The 22435-nt window shown below is 44.4% G+C and overlaps 1 protein-coding gene across 1 annotated transcript in view; it reads right to left on the bottom strand.

Annotated features, from left to right (window-relative positions):
- SLC35F1 (solute carrier family 35 member F1) overlaps positions 1-22168 on the bottom strand; it is a 385982-nt gene extending 363814 nt beyond the window's left edge. The window contains exon 1 of the mRNA XM_032862394.1: positions 21491-22168. Coding sequence (XP_032718285.1) covers positions 21491-21663 — 173 coding nt within the window. The 5' untranslated portion in view covers positions 21664-22168. The remainder of the gene's footprint in view (positions 1-21490) is intronic.
- Between the last annotated feature and the right edge of the window lie 267 nt (positions 22169-22435).

The following is a 22435-nucleotide window of genomic DNA, read 5'->3' as shown; positions in this document are numbered from 1 at the left end:
CTTTAAGTAAAGCTGATTACCTAGATAATGAGGGTGGGTCTCATCCAATCGACTGAAGGCTTTCAGAGCAAAAACTAAAATTTCTTGGAAAAATAATTTTGCCTCAACACTGTATCAGAAATTTGTATGAATTTCCAGCCTGTTGTACTGCCCTAGAGATTTCTGGACTTGCCTGCCCCCACAACTGCACAAGCTGATTTAAATTCTCATTCCCGGGGCACCTGCATGGCTCAGTGGGTTAAAGCCTCAGGGCATGATCCCAGGGTCCTGGGATCGAGCCCCACATAGGGCTCTCTGCTCAGCAGGGAGCCTGCTCCCCACCCCCCCCCACTGCCACTTGCCTCTCTGCCTACTTGTGATCTCTGTCAGTCAAATAAATAAATAAAATCTTTAAATAAATTAAATAAATAAATTCTCATTCCCTCTGTTTCTCTTTCCCTCTCTTATTCTTTCTGTCTCTCAATACATATGTATACACATACACATATAATACATAAACATATTTACATATTTATTTATATTAAAATATTTTATATATACTTGTATGCAAATATATTAAATGCAGTGTATCAAAATTCTTTACACACACACACATATATCTCCTGACTTATATAATCATCATGACTTGTCTAGCTGTTCCCCTAACCCTCTTGGTACTGGTTAGAAGTAACCCAGAATGGCAGGCGACGTACAGCTCACTAAAGTAAGCCACGAGTGTATCTGATTGACTTCCACAACTGTTCTCCAAGAAGCAAGAAATTTCCAAGCTGTCTTCATCCAAGATGTAAGTATGGTATCTCACAGTGGAACATCTGAACAAAGAGCAAACTACTATTTGTGGCGTACACTTCATCAATCTCTGGCAGGAATCTAAGGTGTGATTAGAAACTTATCATAGGAAATAACCATTCTGGAAGCCCGGTTCTCAACTCAGAATTGCGTAAAGTGTTAAATCACCGTGTTTTCGCCAATTGATTTGGAGGGGATTTGTTTGTGTTTAAGCAAGGCACAAAGAAAACTGATTGGCCCTTTTCTGACTAATAAGTATTGACATCTTAAATTATAATCCAAGGTTCTGGGTACAGAAATGGATTCAGATGAGGGAAGCTGAAAGCCATGCATTCTCTCTCTGGTGACTCAGAAATCTCCACGTTCCACAGGGAGCGATGTCCACCTGCTGACTCCACACAGCCGTCTCCGTAGCCCAAGGGAAGAATCCACTCTCTTTCAAACTCTGGCTTGAGAAATCTCTCTCCATGAATCAGTTCCTTAGCCACTGATTAGCCTCTCTCATTAGCTTCTTATTAATTGCAAGAGAACTACAAGGCTGCTTTGTAGGTGGCCAAGGAAAGGAACCCGACCCAGCCTGTGCCTATGCCTCAGGCAGAAATTCTGACCCCAGAACTCAAAACTCCACGGAAGAGGCCATCTCTTCATAGTCATCCATTCAACAAATATTTGTTGAATACTTTATCTACGACATGACAGCTGTTCTCCAAAATTAAAGAAAAGAAAAGAAAAGAAAAGCCCCTGTGGTAAAACAAATACACCTGTTTCCTGCCTTCATCTGGAGCTTTGAGGTGCGTCCCTGAAGGATGCTGTCACTGCAGAGAAGCCCCAGGTTTTTGGAAGTCCTGGCTCCCAGCATCTCTTAGGTCCAGGCCCCCTTCTCTCCCTGCCCTGTGAGTTCAACATCCCTTCTCTGCTCTTTTTCTCACCCCAAACTCAGCATGCCTTCCATTATCATTTTCTGTCTTGATTTCTATTTCTTTGCCTTCCAGGAGCAAGTATGATTGGAAATTTGCTGCCTATATAGTAAATACAAGTCCTGCTCCCCAACATAATAAGATGTTGGTGTGACTCTCAACTCCCAGACTACAAAGGAACTCAGACAGAAAACCCTTCTTCTGCCTTCATTCTTGTGCCGCTTCCTTGCACATTTATTAGGCTAAGTATTAATAATTATAATGGCTAACATATTTCAGGCATGGCATCAAGAGCTATAAATATATTATCTTACCTAACTCTCCCCAGTGACCCTATGAGGTAGGTGTACTTGTGTAATTTCATAGATGATGAAACCAAAACTCAGAGAGTTGAGGTAACCTGCCTGAGGTCATGCCGTCATTACACCACATGAAATCAAACGCTGACCACCGTAAACCCAATTCACCTTCCTCCTAAGCAGTAACTACAATCAAGACCCATGGCTTCAGAAAAGATAGGTTAGGGGAGCATCATAACGTGCCGGTTCTCCTCTGGAACTGTCCCCTAGGTGGGCTCCTTGCAATGATCCTGCTGTGCTCAAATTCACTGTCTGTACCGCAGGCAGCCAGAGCTTACAAAAACGTGAATTGGTCATGTCATTCTTCTGCGTGGAGCCCCAGTACTCTCAGTGCTCTTAAGATAAAGCACAGCCAACTGAACATACTTCCGAGGTCCTCCATTATCTGGCCCTTACCTACTCTGCTGGCCTCCACCAACTCTCTCCCTCACAGGTGGGTCCACAGCCATCTGAACCACTTCTGTCCCCCACAATGCACCATGCTTTCACTCTCACGGTCTTCTGAGGTGATGCTTCCTCTGTCTAAAACACCATTCCCTCTAAACCACACACACACACACACACACACACACACACACACACTCCCTTTTTTTTTTTTTTAAAGATTTTATTTATTTATTTGACAGAGAGAGAGATCACAAGCAGGCAGAGAGGCAGGCAGAGAGAGAGAGGAGGAAGCAGGCTGCCCGGCAAGCAGAGAGCCCGATACAGGACTCGATCCCAGGACCCTGAGATCATGACCTGAGCCCAAGGCAGAGGCTTTAACCCACTGAGCCACCCAGGCGCCCCCTACACTCCTCTTTTTATTCTGGCAAAGTCCTCCTCAGCCTCCAGTTGCCAATTTAGTCAATTTTTGCTCAGAAGCCTTCCCCAGTCCCTCACTTCGGGCACTCCATGCTTCTCCACTGTCCACTGTGAGATCTTTCCTATACGTGGTGTCTCGCACCAGCTTGGCACAAAGCAGGCTCAAATAAATGCTCATGGAACAAATGAATTAGTGGCTGATGTGATGAGGGAGTCCATCACCCAGCACTCCAATCTCCTCAATGTATTTGTCTAATTGGGAGCAGCTCAGGATGCCCACAGACTGGTGTAGCTATTCATGGCCTCTCCCTGTCACAGGAGCCCACTCCTCCTACTCTCTGTGCAACCACATCCTGGAAAATTAGCCCTCCACACCACACACTGCTGTCCCTTGGCACACGTGTCCATACTGCAAGAGATGAAAAGGCCCCGCTGGTGTTCATAGAGAGGTCGTTTTCAGGGCAGAGTCAGAGAAATGTGTATCAGTTAGGGAAGCTCTCAACTGCAAGGAAAACAAATCTCGACTTAACCTGGCCTAACGGATAGGATAGTTATGACGCCACGTCATGGAAGTCCGGCAATGGAGCCATTTCTAAGCTGGTGGCACGCCCGTCAGCTGCTCAAGACTATCTTCAAGGATGCGGGCACTTTCCCTGTCTCCACTCTGCTGTCCTTGGCATCAGTGACACTCGAAGGCTGGTTTCCTTCATGGTCATAAGGTAACTGACAGTAACAGCCAGTAGCAAGACGGATGTCTCCTTGATCAAATCCAAAAGGGAAAGAGAAATCTCTTCCCCCGCCATCTAAAGTAAGTGCTTCCCTTCAATCCGATGGGGCCAACCTGGGAACTGTGCCTGCCCCAAGATCGACAACAATCTGCCAGCCCCAGAATCCAGACAAATGCCAAGAACTAATAGGCTTATAAGAACCATCTGGAACAAAGTGGATGCACTAGTGATGGAACCATCAAAAGACTCTGAAGGATAAAAAATCTCCAAGGCCAAGGATAGACACAAAAGAGTACACTTATTTCCACCTAATGCTACTGTATTTTTCTCTTTCTATTTGCAATAGCTCCTGAAGATGTCACATGTAAATACTCCATATCCCTTTTGAATATGTGGTTGTATTTCTTCTTGCTGACACTAGCTTCTCTTCAAGTTAATCATCTTCTTCTGCAGACATGCTTATGTTGAGTCAGCATTTAACATTTCGAGGCTTATTGCTTACAGCAGCGACAGAAACTGCTTCACTCAACCCTGCGCAGAGGCAATACAAATGATAGCAAGAATGTAAGCCAAATGACTTCATTACTCTTTTTTATGTATGCAGATCTTTGATAATGTCATAAAGCAGACGTCTCATCACTCCAGCGGATAAAACGTCCCGCCTTAGTGAGGCAACAGAGACTGGAGAGATGAGGGGAAAAGGCTGTGACAGTGAGTAACCCGATGGCACTGGCCTGCTCCCTGATGTGTCGCATCTGTGTGTCCTGGAGCAGAAATTTAGAAGCCAACTAAGCTAACAGACACTTTTAGAAAAAATATTATGCTGATTTCCGTTCTACTCCAGTGCAGATAACTTGTCAAATTATCCTGAGTCCACCTTTGCAGGAATGATCTAAATATACAGAGGTAGCAAATAATTCTTGGGTTGGAACTCTAACTTAACTGTCGGCATGGGCTCTTTGCTTCCAGGACACAAGCACATATGAGCCACTCCTGAAATGGCTGGGCTGTCATTTTATTCGGAGGTACCAGCAAACAAAGAAGAAAGGCCACCTATATGCTTTAAAAACAAATTTCATTTGACTTGTCAAAAGATCCTTGGGATTCATTGTCATATATAATTGTACACCGTAAGAGCTGTACAGGGATTTACTGAGCACGTATTTCAAATGACACATCAAAATTCTCGTAGTTGTTGCACAGATACATTCTCAAACATTGACTGACCAGTACGCCTCTGAAAATCTTCTGGGAAGTGATGCTCAACCGCACAGGTGGAGAGCCCTGGACAATCCTCCAAAGACAGCAAAGCTGATCTCTACTGCTTTCCCATGTTTGTGGGTTCTTCTCCTCCAGCCAAAAACACTTATGGCTCTCTAGGGGTACAATCTCCCACACTCTAAAAATCCAACCAGTACTTTGAGCAAGGACTTCTAAGTACCATATATTCCTCTTACCGTTCCTTGCCCAGATCACTACAAGCATACCATTAATTCATCGAACAAGTACTGCCAACACACATTATGTTCAAGGGCTATGCGGAGCTCTGGGCAGAAAGCACTAAAGCAGCCGATCATGGTCTCTACTCTCGTGCAGTTATCTTGGCAATCGGTTTCATTCTTCCCTTTTTCCCAGGCTTTATACCTGCCAGTGATGATAAAAACAAGTAACAATGATAATAATAATAATAGGTTTGAGTAGGATTTTCTATATGTTGCTGTTCTACGTGCTTCTTATTCTTTTAGTCCTCAACACGACCTGTTAGCGGATAAGAGCCCCGCGATCAGACCCCTATGTTGCTAAAGTAAGCAGGCTAGCCCCCTTCTTAACTTCTGCTGCCTAAAGCAGTCTTTAAGTGACTTCTGTTTTCATTTCTACAATGGATTATTGCACGGGAAATTTCATGGCAGGACAGAATTGAAAATTTTAAGGAAAAAAGCATTCATAGACACGTGTGGAGTTTTTAATTATGAATAGGACTTAGGTAGCACAACTTGGTATTTTCCTAACTCTGGCACCACTCAAATTATCGTTCTATACTTGTCTATATCCCCTCCCTTTCCATTGATCAGTTTTTAAAAACTAAAACTAAAATTCATTGAGTACCTACTCTGCGCCAGGCATCATCAGGCATGGCTCTGCTTTATCCACTCCCTAAGATCAAAGCAGTTCCACAGACAGTGTTAGTAATTCACCAAAATGGGGAATCTGACAAGGAATGAGGGTGTCTTTGATTCATTAATATGTCACATGTCTTCTGTGCCTTTTTTTTCCTTTGTTCACTTGCTAGCATTTCCTTAAGAGGGGCCAGAATCAACATTCTAGGCCTCATGAAGCCAATTACTTTAATGGTTAAAACAGCAGAGCAGTAATATAAATGCAAGGCTAATTCTCTGCAAGGCTAATTCTCTGCAAGGCTTCCCTCCACCCTCCACCCTTCCACCAGCATTCTATGTCCTTGTATATTCCCCTGTAAAAATCTTTTGTTCCTCGCGTATGTGTTATCTTCCTCAACCACCATTTGAAAGAGTTTGTGGTAGAGTACATCAGCCCAAGGAAATTCCTTTTTTAGAAAGGATGCACTGTAGACTCTGGCCCTTTACCTTCCTCTCCAGTTGCAGCCAAAAAGGCAGAGAGTGTTCTCTAAATCCAATGGTTCCTAAATCCAATGAACTGCTTTCTAGTTGTGACAAAGGGAAACGGGAGACACCAATCTGGTAAGAAAAGTTTTTTGTTGTATCTCAATTCACCAATCCACAGCCCAACACACTAATAGTCCTGGCACATCAGCCCACACTTGCATACATTCCCTTTGGTGTACTTTACATAATCACTATTTTTGACAAACTGACATCCAAAATGAGTGATCAGATACCCATTGCTGTAAATGCTTTAAATGGTGCTTTTCCTCAGTCACAGTCAAAAGCATAGTCTCAGGTTGCAATTAACTTTGGGGCTAGGGAGGTAATAATTATGGTCCCTTTGCATTGGACACAAATGAGTCCATTTATCAGCATTAGAGTTGCAAATGATTAATCTTCTAAAGCCAGCGCAAGCAAGCACCTCATTGCCTATATTTCTTTAGGATCAAGAGCGCCCAGCTTTCACTAGGGAAGGTCAATCCAAAATGCATGGATCCCATGAGGTGCAGGAAATAAATGGGACGCATCGAGGAAAGAGGAATTTTTTTTTTAAAGGAAGGACAAGGAAGAGGAAGAGAGCAAGGGGGAGTAGAAGAATTTTGCCTGAAAAATACAAATCACACAAACTGTTAGAACCAAAGCAGGTGGAGAGGGAAAATTTTTAAAGTCAAGTCACCAGACTCATTATCACCCGGAGCCTGGAGTATTGTAATAAAACCATTTATGGGTCAGGGAAATGCAGGCTGGGGTGGCTATTCTGTAGGCCCAGGGACATTCTCAGGTAGAGCTAGCTCATAGGTCATTCCACACAGAATATTTTTATTTTCTTAGATGATACTAATTCAGTATAGTTCCAAAATAAAAATAAAACGTGTTAAAAATAAAGCATTCTTCTTGAACCAACTCTGAGCCCCCAAAAAAGCGTGGTAAGGAAATGTGACAGCTGTTTTCAAATAAGAAAGACAAACTATTCCAATGGAAAACTATCATCTATCAATATGTGTGTATGTGTGTATGTGTGAGAGAGAGAGAGTAAGAATGAAAAACAGAGCAAGAGAGAAAAAGACAGGTAGACAAAGACTGATTACAAATAATCATTATTTGGAAAATAATATACATAGTACATCATATTAAATATTTATATACCCCAGAAAGCTTCAGAAAGGAAAAGCAGGAGACAAAGATAGGGTCAGGATACAGTGGATTGATCATCTTCATTTCATTTATCTCTCTTATCTGGGAACTCGTATTTCCAGAGACATTAATGACCCTAGACATTATGATGAAATCTAGAAAAGGCCTTACCAGACGACTGGGGAAGCTTTAGTTACCCAATCCCTCCATCAGTAGATGGGGAAAGTACAAGTAAACACACAATCTTTTTTTTTTTAAAGATTTTTATTTATTTGACAGATCACAAGTAGGCAGAGAGGCAGGCAGAGAGAGAGAGGAGGAGGAGGCAGGCTCCCTGCTGAGCAGAGAGCCCAACGTGAGGCTCCATCCCAGGACCCTGGGATCATGACCTGAGCCGAAGGCAGAGGCTTTAACCACTGAGCCACCCAGGCGCCCAACACACAATCTTTATAAATACTACGTTCATGCTATGCAAAGTCAGCTTCAAGACCCTGCTTCCAACCCCTCCCTACGAGGAATTCCAGAGCAATCAATGAATGAAGCAACCGGACCATGAATTTCATTCCAGCGTTCACTGGGTGATGGTGGTGGTTTCTGTTTGGTTGGCTTTCATGATGTTTCAGACTTACTCCATAACTAGCTAGAAACTGCCCTGCGCCGTTTTCAAAAGACTCATCACCTCCTGTTGGACAGGCCTGGATGCCACTCACCATGCTTGGCAGTACTGGAGGGACAATGGTTAATCTTATAATTAATTTTGTAATTAGCTGCAAATATCCTTCTTAGTCTCTCTGCGACTACACACATCATCTGGAACGGTTTTCCCCACCCTTCCTCTGTCCTCCCACACACACCTCCCCCCACCTCACAGCCTCCCTGTTTTCAAGCTGTCACCTGACCCTGGGATTTTCCGAGGCCCCTCACCACCCACCGGCCTTCAGAGTGGTCTGTAAGGCTATCTGTTAAGGAAAGGACCCTCTCTGAGAGCACAGTGTTTCTTCTGCCTACAGCAGGATACAGATCGGGACAGAGACTCCAGCCATCCCCAGGAACCCAGTGTCACAAAGAGCTCCTCTGATCCTGCTGGCATCTGGGCTTCCCCTCATTAGCACATTAAAGCTGCTCTGTCCCTTCCCTCTGAGCCGCTCTGTCTGTCCCACTGCCGGCCTCTATGGAGCCTTTTAGGCCCAGGCTCATTTTGAAACCTCCCCAGTTCAAGAGGCACTAACCCCTTCCCGAAGCCTGTCGAACTCCTTTACACACCACAGCTACCTTGGAAGCATTAATCACTCTGAGAGGCGCAACCAGACAGCAGGACAGACACCTTCCGCCACATGAGCCTTCCCAAGAAGAGGCTTTCTTAAAACAAACCAAATAATAATAATAATAATCATATCTAGCTTTCAACAAATGGAATACACTGAAGTAAAGACTTGTGCTTTGTTCACAGGTGGGTGGGTTCCCGTTCAGATTCTGACTGACAAGGCTCAGGAGGGAAACCAGCAGGCCAGCGTGCGGCCTGCACTCAAGGCCTCCGCACGCTGAGGGCACCAGTCGGCATCTGTCAGGGGCCTGAAGGCAGCTCAAACCCCTGAAGACCCCGCTCCCCTTTGCATATTGTGACAAGGATAACAACTGCACGGTGCTTGGCGGCTTTCCAAGCCCACACCCAGATGTTATTTCATTTAAAAATCCCCAAAATGCAACGGGAAATGAAGGGGTAGGATTAGTTTAACTAGTGTACAAATGAGAAAATTGAAGCCTAAAACTTTGGTCAGTTGCCTGAGACAGAACATATGGATCACATTCTGAAGGGGACACCATCATGCCAATAGCCCAGACACAAAATCTCTGAGTGACTTTTAATTCTCTCTTGTGTCTCTCACACCCTATTCCCAGATGCATTCAGGACAAATATCCTACTGAGCTCCCCCCAGTGTGCCCCGTACTAATATCTTGACTTTCTCATAGCTGAATTCACAGAGGATTCTTGCTTCCTGTGTCACTTGGGCCCAGATCTGTTCCTGAGTTAACCCTATCCAGGACAGACTTCTTTCTGCCCATCACACCCCCTACGTCATCCCCCCCACAAATGTCAAATAAGCACACAGCACTGTCCCTCAATCCTATTACACTTCTTTCGTATATTTCCTTTCTGACTTTTCAAAATGACTGGTACCAACTTCCCTCTGCACTGATGTCCTACACCCCTCCCAGCACCTAGCTCCTTCATTCTCATACCTTCCTTGATAATCCTTTCCTTAGAGCTCGAAGAAAAAGAGAAGTCCCCAGCCAGAAACGGACTTTTATTTCCATCAAAATCTACCAAATCACCTTCATTTACACCCACATGCTGTGTTCCTCTCTTGTATCATGGAGAATGTCCAACCTTCCCCCCTTCCTTTGGATCCCACCAACTAGCCTTCTCAAGGCTCTCCCCTCTTCCGTTATCCTGTTCCTTCCCACACATGCAACTTCCCCCCTTAACACACTACCATCCCCACGGACACACAGACCTCTGGTGTTATCTCCTCTATTAAGAGACTCTCCCTTTGCCTCTCATTAGAGAAAAACTTCTCAAAAGTTATGTTTTGAAGGCCTCTCCCACTTTCCCTCCCCAGCCATTCCATTCAGGCTTCCACGTACCACCACACTGAACCTGTGCCTTTCGTGGCCCCCAAGGTTCCCACATTGCTGAGCCATTGCCTACTCCTCTGTCCTTCCCTTGATAACTTCAGCACTGTGCACCCTTTATCTCCTCCCTCCCTCCTTGCTTCCCTTAGGCTTCTGAATACCACACTCTCCTGTTTTCTCTCCTCCTTCAGACCTCTCCTCCTCCAGGTCCTTAGCTCAGAGGTGGATGCACTGCCCAGACTGACCACGGACCCTTCTCGTCCGCTATCTCACTTTGTCTCTCCAGAAGATCTCACCCAGGGCACCCGGTGACCCCCAAATGCAAATCCCCAGCCCCCGTGTTCTCCCCAGAAACCCAGACTCCAGCTGTCACTGGACATTTCCACTAGACATTTCTAAAAGAACTTGCCAGAAGTAATTGCCTGACTTTTCCACCACAAATATGTTACTCTCCCTGCCCTTCCCATCTTAAGACAGTGGCCCCTTCACTCACTCAATTTCTCAAGCCCCCCAAAGTAGAACTTTGTTTTATCCTTTTCCTTCAGCAGCCTCTTCAAATCACTCACCTAGTCCCATGGACTCCATCTCCCAGCTCAGATCACTCCAAAACATGATTGTTTCTCTCTACCACAATTGCCACCCTCCAGTCCAAGCCTCTAACACCTCCTTTCCTCCAGTAACCGCTTACCTCTCCTACAATTCATTCTCCAACAGCAGCTAGAATAGTCTTTCCAAAGCATTAACCAGATTACTCCTTTGCTAAATACCTTCCAGTTGCTCCCCCTCCCACTTATAAAACCCAAAATCTTCTCCTGGCCTCTGAGGCCCTAAAAGATCTAATGCCTCCGTCCCCTGTGAGCTCCTCCCCTCCTCTGCTCACTTCCATCCTGCACTTCAGTCTCCCTCTCTTTCAGTGCATTGTGCCTACTTGTCTCACCTTAGCATCTTAGCCTGGAGTGACCTTCAAGTGGCCAGTTCCTTCTGATCATTCCAGTCTTAGCTTCAGTGTTACAAGAGAGAGAGAGAGAGAGAGAGAGAGGTCTCTTCTGACCCCTCAAGTCAAAGCACCACCCACTGCCTTTCTGTTGCCTCCCCCCACTTTAACTGTCGGTGTAGTACTTAGCACAACAGGATAGCTTTCTTAGTATTTGTTCATTGCCTGCCCCAACTCCAATGCTGTCACCATGACAGTGGAGGTCTTTTATGCCTTGCTCCCTGTGGTATCCCCAATATCCAGATGATGCTTCTTACCCGACACAGTCATCATCTGACGAATGGCTGCAGAGCTCCTAGTGTCTGCTCCTCAGAGCTTGAAAGGAAGCCCTAACAGTGGCTCTGCCACTCACACCAGCACCTACGGAACCCTGACTCTCCTTTCTCTCACTCAGAATGTGCTTTCTTTCACCTCGTGATCCCTGAAAGGTAGCATCTCCACTTACAACCCATTCCACAGAAGTGGGGTTCTGTGCTGTACCACTTCCCACTTGTAAAAGTCACCCTGCCTAGCATCTAAGGTGGGAGTCCCAACCCAGGCTGTTGGGTTGAGTCCCTGATACTTAATGTAGTTGGCCCTCTGAGCTAATATACTGCATTCATAGCACCAGCTGGGATATTTCCAAGGCCGTGACTAGCACCAGCCTAATGCTACTGCTATAAGGAACCCCTACCCTGGGATTAGATGCACTTCTAGATTCACTGTTGAATCCAGACTCCCAGTTGCTCCCTCTCGGATACTGGGCTGGGACCAGTGCGTGCCTCTCGAACTATGTACTATAAGATATCAGTTGTTCCTTTCCATTCATTGCAGGCAATGCTTTTGTGAAATGCAACTTTAAAAACCAGCTACTAGAAAAATAAAATGGCAAAAAACAAACTCTTACCAAAATACATGACCCCATTTTTAATATTAGAAGGAAAGACATAAAAGTTCTGTCGGCTATCTATAGATATTTCTAAATGCTCACTGTCGATTTCTGTTCATGTCACATTCTGGTTATGCAGTTTCTGAACCAGCACAGATCCTGGGACCACACTCTGATTGTCTGGCTGCTGTCCTCCTGGCTGTCTGTGTAGTTCACGCAATACCCTAGGTCTCTTCTGCCATGGTGAGCAGATCCCTTCCTCAAAACAACTTTTAAATACCATTTTGTAAAACAGGTATTAAAACACCCACAATGTTGTAGGCACTCTTGGGTACTTTCTCCAAAATAATCTAATCTTCCTCTTCCTGATCTTGGTCCAGATTCTGTCCAAATCACAGCACTTCCCTCTCCCTGCCTCCGTCCCATTTAGATTCCTTTGTCCGCTCTCCTAAATGGCTATGGTAGTCCCTAACTTGCCCCACATACCTCGGTCCGTCCCCTCTCCCTCTGTCCTACAGACTGTGTTCAGAATAACACATTTAGGCACATCTCTGATCATGTCCTTTCTCTATTCAATAACCCACAAGAGTTAGAGTGAAGTCTAACTCTTTATCAGAGCACCTAAGAGTGCCCAGTGTCTGTCTCCACCTTACAATTCTAACCTTACTCCACTCCACTGCCTTTTTGCCTTCCACATAATACTGTCAAACTGGACACTTACTCCTCTTACTATCTTTTACCCCATATTTGGCTTCATCCTTTCTCTACCCTCCTTCTACCGTGGATTGAAAGATTATGTCCCCCCAAAGTTCATGAGTTGAAGCCCAAATCCCCAGTGTGATGGTATCTGGAGGTGGGACCTTCAGAAGGTGGTTAGACTGAGGTGAGTTCACTGGGGTGGAGTCCCCATCATGGAATTAGTACCCTTACAAAGAGAGATAGGAGAGAGATTGCTCTCTTGCACTGCAGACTGAAGATAGGAGAAGATGGCTGACTACAAGTCAAGAAGGCCCCACCAGACACTCACTCAACTGGCCTTCTGATCTCAGACTTCCCAGCCTCCAGAACTGTGAGAAATAAATGTCTATTGTTTAAGCCACATAGTCTATGGTATCTTGTTATAGCAGCCCTCGCTAAGACCTTATCTCTCTATGCCAAGGGAAAATGCTATCCCTGAACCTTCCTGCCCTGTCTCCATCTAGTGTGGGCTCTCCTCTGTAGGAGGAGAGCTGTGTGGGCTGTCCTCTGTAGCCATACAAAAGCACTAAGCTGTATGGCCACAAAAAATTGGTTTCTCTATCTATAAAAGGAGGATAATATAACCACTATTGTTATTATAAGAACACATGCTGTAAGTTTTATAATATAAAATGTATACTTTATAATGTAAGATTTAAGAATCTGATCTACTGTCTAAATGCTAATTTTAATTCAAACACTCTCGTTAGGTTGTATCAAATTATATAATAACGCATGCAGTCCTTCCCCCAACTCATGCTCATGCTGTTGCCCTATTTAAATCTCTCTTACCTGTGACATATGTCCATGTGTTCAAGGTCCCTTAAAGCTGTTCCTATTGTTCAGAATGTTCATATTGTCAGGAAACTATTTTCCTTTTTTGTTTGTTTGCTTGTTTTTAGGAAATTCTGTTTTCTTGATTTACATGGCACTGACCTATTGATAGGCTCGCCCTGCAATGGCAGGATGGGATTAAAATCTTTTCTCCTTTTTCTCCTAACATTCTGAAGGTAGATAAACATTATAGCTAGCTAGTCCTCTTCCTTTTTTTTTTTTTAAGTTCTGGGTGAAACAAATTGTACTGCATTCATCAGGAAAGATCTACCTCTGGACTCTGTGTACACTTCAAGTAATTTTATTATGGGTTCAGTCTTCCTCTTGAGTAGTTTGTCTACAGGTGAAACAGCTAAATTATGAGGCATTTTTGTACACCTCAGTTAGATCAGCTTGAAAATCTAATCATTTTTGAGAGGTGATGTATGTTACCATTATTTCTACTTTACTTAAATTGTCCCCTTGATAAATTATACTGAAAGGGTAATAACAGCTAGAAAGTCTACCAATGGCACCCAAGAGTCCTCTTTAGCCCATACCTGTCTGGTTTACCGCTGTGATCCTGTAGTGCCCAACATATAGGAAGAACTCAATAAATACTGAATGAATGAATGAATGAATGAATGGGAAAACAGTAAAGTGTTTGTCTTATACAATGGATCAGTACTTTTGCTATCTCAGAGTCAGGAATGATTAGGAATTATAGCCCTATTTAACTCTAAATCTAAATAATTAGACTGATTTGGTTTTTTAAATCCTTTAGTGTTTATTCAATTGTAGTAGTTTTCCCTAATTCATTTTTAAAATGGCAAGAATTGGTGGTACATATTATCAGAGCTTGCAAAATGGTATTTAAGGTATTTTTAAACCATCACAGAGTCACATACATAAATTTTCTTTAGGCAGGGGCACCAGGATGGCTCAGCCCCTTAAGCGTTTGCCTTCGGCTAAGGTCATGATCCCAGGACCTTGGGATGGAGCCCTGGGATGGAGCCCTGGGATGGACCCTGGGGGGAACCTACTTTTTCCTCCCCCTCTGCCCCTCCTCCCAATTCATGTGCACAAGCTGGCTCCCTCTCTCTCAAATAAATAACTAAATAAATAAAACCTTTACAAAAATTTCTTCAGAGAAAGTTCGGAATTTAAATCAAATAGAAAATAATCATTAAAAATTTTTAATAATAGTATTCTTAAACAAATTACTTTAATTGCCACTGACTGAGGCGTGACATTTTTCTAAGAAAACACTTTCTAAGACATATTTATTTTTACTGTTTTCTTTGATATTTCCTATGAAATTTCTTCTTTTTTTTTTTTAAGATTTTATCCATTTATTTGACAGACAGAGATCTCAAGTAGGCAGAGAAGCAGGCAGAGAGAGAGAGAGGAGGAAGCAGGCTCCCCGCTAAGCAAAGAGCCCGATGCAGGGCTCGATCCCAGGACCCTGGGATCATGACCTGAGCCGAAGGCAGAGGCTTTAACCCACTGAGCCACCCAGGCGCCCCTGAAATTTCTTCTTAACTATTGTGCATACAAGTAGTCCGTGTATAAAGTCAAAATGGTAGAATGAGAAGTTTAATATGGATTGCATATTGAACAACTTATTTATAAGACTCTAGTATCTAGATATGGGGAGGCATACAATTAGACATTATCCATAAAAATTCAGGTTACAGGTTATAATGATTCACTCCCAGTAGCAGAACATGTGCCTGATTACCCAGTTAGATTTTGAGGTCCTTCAGGCCAAGAATCATGTTTTATTATCTATGTGTCCTCCAGAAGAGGGCTCAGCACACAGTAAGTGATTAAGAACAAATAAACATAGAAACTGCCAACTGGGTATAAAAGCAACCAATGGAATGGGAGAAAATACTTGTAAACCATATATCTAATAAGGGATTAATATCCAGAATACATAAAGAACTCCTACAACTCAACAACTAAAAAGCCCCCAAAAATCCAATTTAAAAATGAGCAAAGGTCTTAAGTAGACATTTCTCCGAAGACATACAAATGGCCAAAAAGTTTATGAAAAACTGCTCGTATCAGTAATCATTAGGGAAAGGCAAATCAAAACCACAATGAGATTTCACTTCACAACCCTGATGATGGCCACAATAAATACACACACACACACACACACAAAGTAACAAGTGTTGGCAAGGATGTGGAGAAATTGCTTAGACACTGTGAGTGAGAATATAAAATGGTGCCAATGCTATGAAAAACTCCAAAAAATAAAAATAGAATCACCATATGATCCAGCAATCCTACTTCTGGGTACATATCCCCAAAAATTGAAAATAGGATCTTGAAGACATATTTCACGTTCATGCTCATTGCAGCTTTATTCACATTGTCAAGGGATGGAAGAAGTTAAATGTCCATCAACAGATAAATGGATAAAGAAAATGTGGTGTATACATACAGTGGAATATTATTCAGCCTAAAAAAGGAAATTCTCTCAGGTGGCACAACATGAGGACATTACGCTAAGTGAATTAAGCCAGTCATAAAAAGACAAACACTACATGATTCCATTTACATGAGGTATCCAGAAAAGTCAAACTCTTAGAAACAAAAGTAGAATGCTAGTTGCCAGGGTCAGCATGGAAGGGAGAAAGAGGAGTTGGTTAATGGATTCAGTTTCAGTTTTGCAAGATGATAAAATTCTAGACATATGTTGCATGACAATGTGCACACAAATAACACTACTATATTATACACTTAACAGTACTAAAGATGGCAAATTTTATGTCATGTGGTTTGGCCATTAAAAACAAGAATAAATGAATTTATACTTGTACATGTTCATGCTACAGTCAAGAAATATGCCAGGGACGCCTGGGTGACTCAGCAGTTAAGCGGCTGCCTTCCGCTCGGGTCATGATCCCAGCATCCTCGGATCAAGTCCTACATTGGTCTCCTTGCTTGGCAGGAAGCCTGCTTCTCCCTCTGCCTCTGCCTGCCACTCTGCCTATGTGCATGCTCGCTCTTTCTCTCTCTCTCTCTCTGACAAATAAATAAACAAATAATCTTAAAAAAAAAAGAAAGAAGAAAGAAAGAAATATTTGTGAGATATTTTTCCATGTGGCTATTAGAGTTTAACTTCTTAAGCATACTTTTTTTAGAAATATAATCAAGAATTAATGTGTTTGAAAAAGGTACAGTGAATGCTCATTGGCCTGAACTCAAATGAATGAGAAAGCTAAACTAAAACCTGGTGGTGGTATTCTCACATTCTGCATTCTACTTTTATGAGAAATGGCAATTAAATAATAAATCAGCTCTTGCATTAGGCAACTTTAGAACTATCTGGGCAGCCAACTTAATTTCCTATATCGTCTTTATTACAGCAGTGTACAGTAAAAATAGACTTCTATTATGATGGCCCTGGACTCTGAAGGATCTTGAGATGGTGAAAGCTCAAAGGAAAATTACACAAAGATGCATCCATTTTTTTACACATTATTTGGAAATATATTATCTCTATCCCAAGTAAACCAAATACCGCTTTAATATAAATGCTCATTTCTCCAAGCCCTCTTTATAAAAAATAACTATACAGGATGATCTTTTATTTTCATAATTTTGTTCTTTGGTTAAAAATAAATGCATCCTTCAACATCCTTTGTTTACTACTGATCTTAGAAATGTCTGTTTTTAATCACACCACCCGGTTCAATTTGGAATACTGTGTATCAATTATCCTCATCACTAGTTGGTCTTTCCTTTTATTCTGACATCTGTTAGAAGAAGCAGCTTGAGGAAGAGCTTCGCTATCAATTTTTCAACAAGAGCCTTCTGACTTGATAAAAAGGGATCATCTAAATTATGTCCTCATCAACTGTACCTATTACTTAGTTCCAGCATACTCCTGTTCTTGGTAGCCATTCTGTTAGTTCACCTTGTTCTGTCCACCTTATTTAATGACTCATAAATGCTATATATACATATTAACCTATCTTATATGTGGATTTTATTTAGGCTTGCTACCAATGCTCTCCTCTTTAATGTTTCTTGGTCTTCAACTCAAAAATTTTTCAGAAATTTTAAAATTAATAAAATGAATCAAAATGGAAGTTGGACATCAGTTCCAAATCAAATGAATGGATGACCCAGCATCACACTTGTGGTTCCATTCTACTAAATATCCCCCCTACAGGATTCAAAAAGACAGAAACCCCTTTATAACTTGAGACAACCCAATGAATCTCTTTTTGGGAAGAAAGTGGGTCAAAACTAGAAATTCACAGTTATTTTTGTTGAGATCTGAAAATAATACTCAAATCGAAAAGATAAATAAAACTGCACACACGCAAAATACAAAACAAGCTATTACTCGTTTTTCACAAACCTTTCATTAAGTAATCATTTTAGAGAAGCAAATCTCCAGATAGCATACAGACCAGCATCTACTCCTCTATTTTTCTAACATACCAGTATTCAGCAGTTTTTGTGAAAGAGTCATCAACTGTTGCCCTTGAAGTGTTTTCTTTTTTGCCACATCTTGCTTGCCTGTGACAGGGTAATAAATACTATTCCACGCTAAGAAATAAGTGAGGAAGAGTTTGCCATATTTTGTTCCATGCTCGAACCAATACATTATTCTAAATCTCTGGGAATTAAAGAAGTAACAATTATTTCAGCATTAAAACCATCTTGGATTTCTTGCATCCCACTGCCAAAACAAATTTGAATACCACAGGGAGAAGAATGTGACACATACCATCAACTGGTTTCAAAAAATTACCTAGCACCTCGCTCTTTCACCAAAATCTTGGATACTATCAGAATCTAAACTCATCACTATATAGAAAGTGAGTAATCAGTGAGATGCCCCAACTGCCATGTAGAAAATGCAGCAATCCAACTCTACAAGCCTGTAAAGAAGGGGGAAAGGATGAGGGGCTATACTGAGGAAAGTAAAATGATGCAGAATAATGTCAAGCAGATTTCATTAAGGTAACACTACATTTTTCAGTCTACGCTTCTTGACAGCAAGTACCTTTAATTAATTATTAATCAGTACTTTTTTTTTTTTTAACTTATCCCCGGTAGATATAGATAGCATATGTATTTGCATTTCTTCCTCTGGGTTGACAGGTAGCTATTGTTACAGATTTCCACCAATGGCAGGCAAATCACAGGGCTTAGGTTGCTTGTAGTCTAACACTCCCCATCTCACTGCACCATCATCAGTCTGTCAGCACTGCCTCTTTGGCCCAATGGGATTCTAAGAGCTAACTAACAGTGGTGCAATGTCCCATTCTATCACTGAAGAGACTACTGGCCAGCTCACAGCAACAGAATGCTGCCAACCATATATCTGCATGCCAAAAATTGGAGAGATTTTTTTTTTTTAATATTGGCTCTAAACTTCCAGCTTTGCAACTTCAGTTTCTGCTAACAGCTAAGTTGCTCCATGCCAGAAGCAGATGAAAAAAAAAAAAAAAAAAAGCAACTGAAACCCAGAGGATAGTAAGTTGATAGAGCAATGCAGGCAAAGGATATAGAATCATTAAGGAAAAAGGAAGAGTAAAAGAAGAAGAAAAAGAAGGAGGGAGATGGATTTTAAGCTTTGAGAGAATGAACAGAGATGCTTATGATCTGGCCCCAGTGGGCCAGCCTGCTAACCATTACTGACTGATCCAATCTACTTGGAGGATTCAGACGAGAGGGGAGCCACACCTACATGCTGGCACGAGAGCTCTAAAATTCAACTTTCTTCCCGTATTGTTGTTTGTAGAGCCCAGTCACTCATCAGCCACTACCAACGACCTCCTGTAGACACAATCATGGTGCAGAAGCCAAACTCATCAACATGCTAATGAAATTATTACATCAAGATTTTTGTATTTAATCTGACTTTTTTTTCAGTCTTCATACCAAAGATGCTCCTTCTCAGAAGAAATGTTTTCTTCTTGTCCCTTTAAGTACAAGGGAAGACCATTAACTCAATATAAAATATTATATTGAAAATTCTGAAGAATTTTGAAAGACAACTAGATGTTTTAATTGAAGTGGAAAGGCTATAACCCTGGGTACGTTCCCATTCACAGAGGGGCCTGAGACGACATGTCACTGGCCCAATCTTTCAGTCTAAGTTCTTCCTCTGTAAATTAGTAATAGTACAACTCATGTCACGCAGATCACTGAAGGCTTAGTAATACACAAAGTTCTACTTATGACATACTAAGACTTCATTTGCCTATGATGCTCCCACAGACCCACCTCAGATAACAAAAAAGCTGCTAAAGAAATGAGATTATGTAGAGTTTTATATTCATCCAGGTGTTTCTTTAGTATTTCTTTAGTATTATTTCATGACAAGAGCGGTAAGACAAGTACTATAAAACATGTTTTACAAATGCAGAAGCCAAGCCCCAGGGAGATGTGCAGCTCTGCCCCATGCCACGTGGCTAGTTACTGGCTGAGAAATGATGACAGCCAAGTCTCCTCAGTGATCTTTTTATTCTGGACTCTAAGATTCATTAAATATCAAGAAATACCTTGCACAGAATCAATAAGAACTTGTAATCAAGCAAAGATAAATGAACGATTGCACCAGGCTTTTTTCCAATTTGATGAGGGATATTAATATTTAACATACTCTGCTTAAAAATTTAAACGTCCAATGCCAAGATATTTACAATTCAAAAAAACCACAGGTGTTCGTGAAGAATAGGAAACCTATAGAGCATGTAGTAAGCCAACATCTTCTTGATTCAACTTCTGGCCACTGTCTTTTAAATGTAATATTTTGGAAGGTGGTATCCTAAGCTACAACTCTAAGGAAAGTAGAGTCTTGACTTTGTATTACCAACTCCTGTCTCACTCCAGGTGAATTGCTTCTTGTTTGCTGATAAATGGAAACATACTGAAGTACCCACAAATAAGCTAATGTACATGTTAAGTCTTCGCAAAGGACCGGAATGGTTTGGGATTTGTTATACCTGAATTAAACCATACTCCATCTTTCAGCTCCTATTTCTGTGCATATTTTGTGCTCCCACTACAGCTTTAAGCCCCATAGAGTTCTATGTGAATTCCCCATAGCTCTATGGGGAGTCTCGGCCACCCAAAACTGTGCTACACAGAAACCTGTACGAACAGAGCGACCTTAAGAGTTACCCGCCCAGATGCACCAAAAAAGCGCACACGCACTTAAATAAAAACACACAAAACCAATCCTCTGGGTTTTTTAAGTGTCAGCTCTTCAACCATTTCAAGTTACTTAAGTAGAAAAAGTCGCCTCCACGGAACAGTTGAGTCAGGGGCACCCGGGGCCCCATCTTCACGTCAACCTGTATTCGCAGCCTAAAAAGCCTCGTCCTTGATCCATTCACTGCGCAGATTCCAGCACTGGAGGCGCCGGCGATCTGCGCTCGCCTCCTCTGGCTTTAGCCCGCCTTGGAACGACCGGGCCCCTCCTGCTCACACCCTTCTCGCAACATTTTTGCACTTTGCGTGGGTCTGATTCAGGCCTCCAGCCTCCCGTTCCCTGGTCTCAGCTTGGACGAGTCTGAGCGGCAACTGGAACGTCAGACAGAAGTGGGTCCCCTCCTGCCCGCCCGGGCTGTCCCCTCGCGTGGAGGCTGGAGACATCCGGCCGTGGCGGGCGACAGCGCGAGGCCGGCGACTTCTTCGCCATCCCCGCAGCCCCGCGTCTTCCCGCCTCCGCCCGGGCCACCCTTGGGTCCCCCCATGTCCCCGGGGCGCAAAGCTGAGGTCCGAGTGGGTAAGGGGACCGAGGCAACACGCGTGTGCGAGGGTGTGAGTGCAGACACACCGCAGCCGGGCAGCAAACCCCGCCTCTCCCCGAACTCCCGCCTCGGACCAGCCGGCAGCCCGGGCGCCCCAGGGCTGCCCGCTCTGGGACAAAGCTGCCACGGCCTCCCAGCAGGCGCGGGGCGCGTCGTCGCCGGGTCTCCTCAGTCTCCCTCGGCCGCGACTCCGTCCCTAGGGGCCTCAGGGCCGCCGGGGGTCCGGCGAGACCCGGGGCCCGGCTCCCGCAGCCCTCGCCCCGCGCCCCCGCCGGCTCACCTGTTCAGCACTTTGCGGATCCTCTGGCGTACGCCAGCCCGGGAGGAGGCGGACAGGCTGCCGCCGCCGCCGCTGCCCTCGGCCGGCAGGTTCTCGATGGTGGTCACCACATGGTTCGGCGGGGCCGGCGGCGGCGGCTGCAGCTGCTGCTGCGGCGGCTCGGGGGGGATCATCGCGGCGGAGGCGGCGGCGCGGCGGCGATCAGAACCCAGCCGGGCGCATCGTGCGCCGGCTCGGGGCCCGGGAACGCGTAGAGGACCCGGCCGGGCGGCCGCGGCCCGGGAGGCGGTGCTGCCTGCGAAGCGGCGAGGCCGGGAGGTACCCGCAGCTACGGCCGCCGCCGCCGCCCAGCCCGCCACTCACTCCTCTCCCGTCCTGGTGCGCGCCCCCTTTCTCCGCCGCCGCCTTCTCCCGCCCCGGCTCTTCCCGAGCCGCTCCCCAAGTCCTGGCACACCCCGCGAAGTGGCCGCAAAGGGGGCCGCGCGCGGCCGCCGAGCTGCCCGTCGGCTCAGTAGAGCCCCGGGGAGAGAGGGGATGGGACTCCGGGCTTTGCCTTCTCTCCCGGCGCCCAGGTCCTCTCGGGGCGAGCGGCGCAGTTGTGCTGGCGCCGCCTCAGCCTGTCCCCCGCTCGCTCGGAAAGCTGCCGTCTGTGTCTCACGGAGTGAGAGACCGAGAGTGAACCCGGAGAGCCGGGCGGGGGCGCCGCGGCGGCGGCGGCGGCGGCGGCGAAGGGGGGCCAGGGCGGGGACACGCGCTCCGTCTTCGCCAGAGGGCGCTCCCGAGGCGCATCCTTGCCCCGACCCTCCTCTCCCCGGTACACCGGAGGCCCTGCCTAGCTGGGGGTTGCGAGGATTTGTTTTGCTGTCTTTTGTTTTGCTGTCTTTTGTTTGTTGTTCGCGTGAGGCTGGGGATAGACCCTTCCCCTTTACTTGGAGGCGACTACCC

The sequence above is a fragment of the Lontra canadensis genome, unplaced genomic scaffold, assembly GCF_010015895.1.
Source record: "Lontra canadensis isolate GAN:19392208 unplaced genomic scaffold, GSC_riverotter_1.0 scaffold23, whole genome shotgun sequence".
In the NCBI taxonomy this organism is placed as follows: Eukaryota; Metazoa; Chordata; class Mammalia; order Carnivora; family Mustelidae; genus Lontra; species Lontra canadensis.
Note: the sequence above shows the minus strand (reverse complement) of the source record. Positions and strands in the feature narration are given on the sequence as shown.